Source organism: Salvelinus sp. IW2-2015, linkage group LG20, assembly GCF_002910315.2.
Source record: "Salvelinus sp. IW2-2015 linkage group LG20, ASM291031v2, whole genome shotgun sequence".
NCBI classification, from domain to species: domain Eukaryota; kingdom Metazoa; phylum Chordata; class Actinopteri; order Salmoniformes; family Salmonidae; genus Salvelinus; species Salvelinus sp. IW2-2015.
The window spans coordinates 75,615,965-75,623,700 of record NC_036860.1 but is presented as its reverse complement, the minus strand read 5'-3'; the positions used below and the strand labels follow the sequence as shown (position 1 = coordinate 75,623,700).

Here is a 7,736-nt window from a genome sequence, read left to right as displayed (position 1 = left end):
CGGGTCCTAAATCTCTAATCCAGAATGTCCCCATTAACTGTAGGTCCATATTTGGCCACTTCACCATGCCAGACCTCAAGGTCAACGTCATTGCACGTCAGAGCTCTGTGGTTGCCTCCTGTGACGATGTGGATTTTGCCAACACCGTCACGGTTAATTTACATTGACATTTTAGTCCTTTAGCAGATGCTCTTATCCAAAGTGACTTACAGTTAGTACATTCATCTTATTAAGATAGCTAGTTGAGAACCACATATCACAGTCGTAGTAAGTACATTTCCCCATTAAATGGGCACCTTCCCATCTAATTATTCCCCATGGACATTAACATTTTTACCACATATTCAACAAGGAAAAGTAAAATACAACACTACACCCTCTCCCCATACAGAGGTTTTGATTCATGCTGCACTTTATTACTAATACAAATAGCACTGAAGAAATGAATGGGGTAAAAAGAGTTTGATGGTGTGTAATGATCACAAGTAGTGCTACACTTAAATTGTACTGTCTAGAGTATAAACTGTAGTGATTTGGGAATTATCTACTGTTACAGTTTGTTGTATTTGCTCTAAAACAAATTTCAGAACTATGTGCTCTGAAACATTCATAAAAATCACTTATTGTTTGAATGTCCTTGATACAGTAAGATGCTGCGTGGTGATTGGATATATAGCTAAAAGTATTGGACTCACAGTATGTAGTCACATACTAGAAAAGGATGATCTTACGCAATGCAGATTCTCAGTACTTCCTCAATGCTCTGACGTATATACTGAATACTGCAAGACGGACATGACGACTAACTTGGTTTTCAGTTAACTTGGAAAAAATTGTCTAGCCAATTATGAGTAATGGGATTGATACATTATTCATTTTATCCACAAAAAAAATCCATTCTGAAAAATGTTGCTATTTTTTGCTATTGGCTTCAATGTTGGTTTAATAATCAGAAATGTTTTGATGTTATTTCTGATGGTAAATTACAGGTAGGCCTATATACCAGCTGTAACAGGACTGTTAAAGAATGCCTGCAAAAATATACTAAATACAGACACACTGATTATCACCAAGTAAAATAACTTTAGTAAATTGACCCCTAACCTACATGACAAGTCAGGAAATGTTCTTTATTTTTCAGGTGTGTTTGTGTGTGCTATTTTTTATTTTACTAGAGCTATCGGTGTATCTTAGGTAAAATATCCCACTCAAGCAACAAAATAGTTGTCAGGAGAAGATAGTGGTCTAACCGTACCACCTGATCACAAGGATCAAGGAACATCATGAGTGACAACACAGTCTTTAAAGACCAATCACAGTGACAACGCAGACTCTGTAAAGACCCATCACAGTGACAATGCAGACTCTTTAAAGACCCATCACAGTGACAATGCAGACTCTTTAAAGACCCATCACAGTGACAACGCAGACTCTTTAAAGACCCATCACATGGACCAGGAACGCAACCACATACAGACAATGTCGACTCCTTTGACAAGCTTGACACAGGCGTGCCAAGGCTTAATTGGATAAGTTAGTTAAAAACGACCATATTGACCTGCCTCACTGATGTCCCCACCCCCTCTGATGTCCAGGAATGGAGGTGGGGTGAGGGTGGTGAAGGAGCTGGCTGACCTTTTTGGAGACCATGTGACTGGAAACCAGGAGACTCCAGGATTAAGAATCGGGTATTTAAATGAAGGCCGGTTCCTTGTGTTCATTTTGCTCTTGGACTGACATGCAGCAGTAGCTCTCATTTCGAGACAGAAGCTCCTTGGAACATTTGTGAAATTAGGTGAGGCAGAGACTTTTTATGTATTTATTTATTTTTATTTAACCCTTATTTTCTAAGTAAGTTGACTGAGAACACATTCTCATTTACAGCAACGACCTTGGGAGTAGTTACGGGGGGCCTCCTTATTGCTACTTTTCTTTATTATTCCTTAGAAATAATACATTACTACTTAATTACTTATTGCTAATATAGATGAATACATTAGTGCTATAGTATAAGTACAAATAACTTGTAAAGGAAGTATAAAGTAAAAGTTCTAAGAGTATCAAGCAGGAACATCTAAGATTGTGATTGATTGACTCATGCAAATCTAACACCTGTAGCCATGATGCAGAATGTACATGCATTTGTAATTGTAGCTCAACTGCTCAATTGAGAATTCTAGCATGATAGCAATGAGTGTGCATTCAGATTGGGAAGTGAAACAATGGATTATGGACACAGTGCATGGAGGAATCAATTTGTGTGGTAGACAGAAGTCAACATAGCTACAAACATGTGCATCTTGACTCTAAAATCATTGGCAGCAAGTTCCAATGTCCGTACTAGAATACCATCAAGAAGGCATGCCCAATGCATTGCTTCACACTCAGTGGTATGTTAGTGTTGATATTGGAACAGTGAGATTTTTTTTTATAATAGAGCAGTGGGAACTAGGTGGGAAAACATTTGTGCCAATCAATTGATAAATGATGTGACAGTAGAAACAGTTGACCTGCAGAAACAGTTGAACTGTAGAAACAGTTGACCTGTTAATTCTGCTCATTAGGGGGCATTTTCAAAACCGCAGTGCAACATCTAAAAAGCTGTAAAACAATGACAGGATTTTCAATGTGCATCCAAAACTTCCATCCAGTGGCAGGCAGATATCTGAGAGAGAGCAGACACCACATTCCTAGAGAGAGAGGCTAAACTCACCTGTTAGAAGCAGAGACGGAAATCACAACAACAGATGCTTTTGCACAGCTTTACAGATCTCTATCCACTCTGGATGGGCATTAGGCAGCAGCATAGGGAGAGCCAAATCTGTAAACTCATGCAGGTGCAGCATCTGTTGAGTTACATACCGTGTCCTGGTAAAGTGAGCTCCATCCACGTCAATATGTTAACAGGATTATGGAGCTCCCAGGTTCGGGGAAAGGGGTACTCAGGAGACAGATTAGGAGGATACTGCTTAAACGGATGAAGAAGAACAGGAACAAGGACAGAGTGTGGCCAGTATAGTGTCTGAGCCACTAAAGAGATTGGCAGGCCAGCCACTGCCGGTCTCAATACCATCATTAATTGACGTCCGTCCCGACATCCTTACTAAGTTATAAGGATCAACCTTTTTTTCACTGACGACATCAAAGGCCAATGGGATCTTAAATCAGATGCACAGTAGTGAAGATATAATTTACAATACTGTTACAATGCTATATGCATATATATAAATTCTAGTCAATTCAATACTTTAGTCAGGTCAAAATAATTGATCATGTAAAATCAGACATCCAAAAAGAAGAAGATGTCCATGCTAAGAAAGGAGAGTGGCCAGTGTCAAGACAATGTACCAACCCAAATGGGAAAGATGTTTTGAAAAATATATTATGGGGACTGAGAAATTAAGGAGGTGATTTCCCCCCTCCCTTTGTGATCTAAGCAATTGCGTGTGACACAGAGGACATTCCTGGGATTTAAGAAGGCAATTCATCAAATTGGGTTTTATATGGAATCAGAGATAATCTGGCTGTTTAGCCAAATCCCCCTAATCTTTTCTGATTACCAGTAAAGTGGCTGGAGGGAGCCTGGCAGAGAGATAGAGATTAGCAGAAAGACAGCAGTAGAGAAGAAGAGAGGGGGGGTGGACAGACCTGAAGTGAAGTAAAACTAACCAAGATAGACGTAGAAAATGGGAGTGAGGATAATACATGATAGAGGGAAATTATAGACTTTCTGGCCAACGCTATAACAGCTCACCATCTCTCTTTCTAATGGGATTCATTGGCTTGGGAAGCATGTTTACATTACCAAAGCAAGTGAAATAAACAAAAATTAAATAAACAATCACAAATTAAGAGTAATCATTACACTCACAAAAATGTAAAAACAATACAGACATTTCAAATGTTATATTATGTACAGTCTTGTAACAATCTCTGTCTCTCTCTGTGTCAGACCTCAGCAGAAATGAACACAGCTCCCCCTGCAGGAAGTGCCTTGGCAACGCCCGCTGGAACAGCTGGCCCCACCACCCCCAAGAAGGGACCCCCCAAGTTCAAGCAGAGGCAAACCCGTACATTCAAGAGCAAGGCCCCCAAGCCTGGCCAGAAAGGGTGAGAATCTCTCTGTCATCACAGATACACACAAAAACCACACACAACCGTTCCACATATTCACACTAACAAGCACTTAGTGTTCTCACATTCTCAAACATGTATACAGACAGACAAATTCTAGAGTCTGTAAGATACAAACATGTTTCCTTGTCAATTGCAGATTTGGTGATGACATCCCCGGCATGGAGGGTCTTGGCACAGGTAATTTTGATATTCCATCTGCAATCATCAGTAGTCATGTTTGTTCATCTATATATTTGTATTTCTACTTTCAGTATACAGCACCTTCAGAAAGTATCATACACCTTGAATTATCCCACATTTAGTTATGTTACAGCCTGAATTCAAAATGGATTAAATCTTTTTTTTTTCTCACACATCTACACACAATACCCCACAAAGACAAAGAGAAACATCTTTCTAGACATTTTTGCAAATGTAATGAAAATAAGTATACGTGCATAAGTTTTCACTCCCTTGAGTCAATACATGTTCAAATCACCTTTGCCAGCGATAACAGCTGTGAGTTTTTCTTGTTAACTCTCAGAGTTTTGCACAATCTTTTCCCATTATTATTTAAACATTTTAGCTCTGATCATTGCTAGACAACCATTTTCAAGCAGATTTAAGTCAAAACTATAACTGGACACTTAGGAACATGCACTGTCTTCTTGGTAAGTAACTCCAGTGTAGATTTTGCCTTGTGTTTTAAGTTATTGTCCTGCTGAAATGTGAATTCATCTCCCAGTGTCTGGTGGAAGCAGACTGAACCAGGTTTTCCTCTAGGATTCTTCCTGTGGTTAGCTCCATTATGTTTCCTTTTTACCCTGTAAACTCCCCAGTCCTTAAAGATTACAAGCATACCCATAACATGATGCAGCCACCACTGTACTTGAAAATATGGAGAGTGGTACTCAGTAATGTGGTGTATTTGACATAACACTTTGTAATCAGGACAAAAAGTGAACTGCTTTGCCACATTTATACTTTAGTGCCTTGTTGCAGACAGGATGCATGTTTTGTAATATTTTTATTCTGTACAGAGGTCCTTCTTTTCACTCTGTCAATTAGGTTAGTATTGTGGAGTAACTACAATGTTGTTGATCCATCCTCAGTTTTTTCCTATCACAACCATTAAACTCTATAACCGTTTTAAAGTCACAATTGGCCTCATGGTGAAATCCCTGAGCGGTTTCCTTCCTCTCTGGCAACTGAGTTAGGAAGGACGCCTGTTTATTTGTAAAGACTGGGTGTATTGATACACCATCCAAAGTGAAATTAATAACTTCACCATGCTCAAAGGGATACTCAATGTCTGCTTTTATTATTTTATAGGTGCCCTTTGTGATGAGGAATCGGAAAACCTCCCTGGTCTTTGAAGTTGAATCTGAGTTTGAAATTCACTGTTCGACTGAGGGACCATACAGATAATTTTATGTGTGGGGTACAGAGATGAGGTAGTCATTTAAAAATTATGTTAAACACTATTATTGCACACAGAGTGAGTCCATCCAAGAAAATGTATTGACTCAAGACATTTCAGATTTGAATTCAATTAATTTGTTAAAAAAAATTGAAAAACATCATTCCACTTTGACATTATGCGGTATTGTGTGTTTTAATCCATGTTCAATTCAGGCTGTAACACAACAACATGTGGAATACCTTCTGAAGGCACTGTATATCGACAACCAAGACAACCAACAAGTGTTCCTTGCCCTTTTTCATCAACTGGACAATCAATACTAATTATTTCTCCCTCTCTCATTCTCTCTAGACATAGCAGTGGTCTGCCCATGGGAGGCCTACGGCGACATGGAGCTCAGTGATCTGGCCAAATATGGAATCATCTAAGACTGCTGCCTCCTGCCTTCCCTTAACCTCTCCGCTCTTGACCCTTCCCTCTGTGTTAGTCTGGCGCGCCACCATAAGGCGACTGGCCATCCCCCTAAAGTCGTCTCGTCACTCCACGCTGTTCTTAAGTCTGTTGTGGTCAGGCACTGCGGCCTGAAAGACCACATACGGTGGGCAGACGGAACACTGAACTGTTTATTTGTATTATTATCATATAATAGTATTATACTGTATTTTATACAGGACATAAGAGATACTTGATGTGATACAACAAGACCACCCCCACCCCTCCTCTCTACAATAGCCTACCTCGGCTCCCCCTTCCCTCTTTCCTTTTGTAATCCCTCAGATCCCTTTAGTCCCCCAATTCCTCTGGGAACCATCAACCACAGCAATAGACGCAAGCAAAGACTAGCTATGACTAGCTTGTACTTGCTTATAGTCTACTACAGAACTGTAAATATGTCTCTGTTTCCAATGCAACCTCTACCTTCGTTACCCTCCCTTTTTACCCCAATCTCTCTTTTTTGCATTGTGTTTTTTACTTGTTGTTGATAAGGCGTGCTACTGTGAACACACRGGAAACGAAAGGGATGAGACCAGGGAGGAGGGTGTGTGATGCTTTGTCATAGATCATTATGGTGAAGGCATTCCCTGTTATCCCTGTGGTGCCACACTGCCCCCTTCTTAGTGTACGGTACGCCACCAAACAAAATATAAATACATCGATGTGTTACGCACACAAACACATTTATATGACGGAATGTGTGATTGTATGTCCTGATAGATCCATTAAAGTTTTTATTTTCAATACTCATGTTGTCCTTTGCTCTTCTGTCATCTCTGAGAAAATATGAGAAAATACAACCCCTTCCATGATGGGGTGTAAAATGAAAATCTGAGTATGTTATACTTTTCACGAACAACTGACATTCTTTTAATGAACATTCATAAGCATACAATTCAACCATATTTTTTCTACATTGTTCCACCATAGCAGACTGTAGTTTGAAACTTTAACAAATGTACAGTAACAATCAAATGTTTGGACACACCTACTCGTTCAAGGATTTTATTTTATTTTTACTATGTTCTACATTGTAGAAAAATAGTGAAGACATCAATACGATGAAATAACACATATGGAATCATGTAGTAACTAAAAAAGTGTTAAACAAATCTAAATCTATTTTATCTCAAAGTAACCTCCCTTTGCCTTGATGACAGCTTTGCACACTCTTGGCATTCTCTCAACTAACTTCATGAGGTAGTCACCTGGAATGCATTTCAATTAACTGGTGTGCCTAATTTGTGGAATTTCTTTCTTTCTTAATGCGTTTGAGCCAATCAGTTTTGTTGTGACAAGGTAGGGTGGTATACAGAAGATAGCCCTATTTGGTAAAAGACCAAGTCCATATTATGGCAAGAACAGCTCAAATAAGCAAAGAGAAATGACAGTCCATCATTACTTTAAGACATGAAGGTCAGTCAATACGGAAAATGTCAAGAACTTGAAAGTTTCTTCAAGTGCAGTCGCAAAAAACATCAAGCGCTATGGTGAAACTGGCTCTCATGAGGACGGCCACAGGAAAGGAAGACCCAGAGTTACCTCTGCTGCAGAGGATAAATTCATTAGAGTTAACTGCACCTCAGATTGCAGCCCAATGTCACGGCCGTCGTAGGGAGGAGACCAAGGCGCAGCGTGGTAAGCGTACATTCTTATTTATTTAAAGAACGAACACTGAACAAAATGAACAAAATAACAAAAC

At 39.4% G+C, this 7,736-nt stretch overlaps 1 protein-coding gene across 1 annotated transcript; it reads left to right on the top strand.

The window, feature by feature from the left end:
* Nucleotides 1–1,717: 1,717 nt before the first annotated feature.
* On the top strand, nucleotides 1,718–6,256 carry LOC111980344 (retinal cone rhodopsin-sensitive cGMP 3',5'-cyclic phosphodiesterase subunit gamma-like). Its single transcript, XM_024011064.2, has 4 exons — nucleotides 1,718–1,795; nucleotides 3,953–4,110; nucleotides 4,274–4,314; nucleotides 5,891–6,256. The coding sequence occupies exons 2-4, from the start codon at nucleotides 3,965–3,967 to the stop codon at nucleotides 5,965–5,967; spliced, it is 264 nt and encodes an 87-aa protein (XP_023866832.1). The 5' UTR covers nucleotides 1,718–1,795; nucleotides 3,953–3,964; the 3' UTR covers nucleotides 5,968–6,256.
* Nucleotides 6,257–7,736: the final 1,480 nt, after the last annotated feature.

What these genes read in the sequence shown, in the direction of transcription:
- LOC111980344 (XM_024011064.2), top strand. Translation starts at nt 3,965, where the DNA reads ATGAACACAGCTCCCCCTGCAGGAAGTGCCTTGGCAACGCCCGCTGGA. An exon ending in CCCAAGCCTGGCCAGAAAGG is followed by an intron (nt 4,111 to 4,273) that starts GTGAGAATCTCT and finishes TGTCAATTGCAG; the next exon opens with ATTTGGTGATGACATCCCCG. An exon ending in CATGGAGGGTCTTGGCACAG is followed by an intron (nt 4,315 to 5,890) that starts GTAATTTTGATA and finishes CATTCTCTCTAG; the next exon opens with ACATAGCAGTGGTCTGCCCA.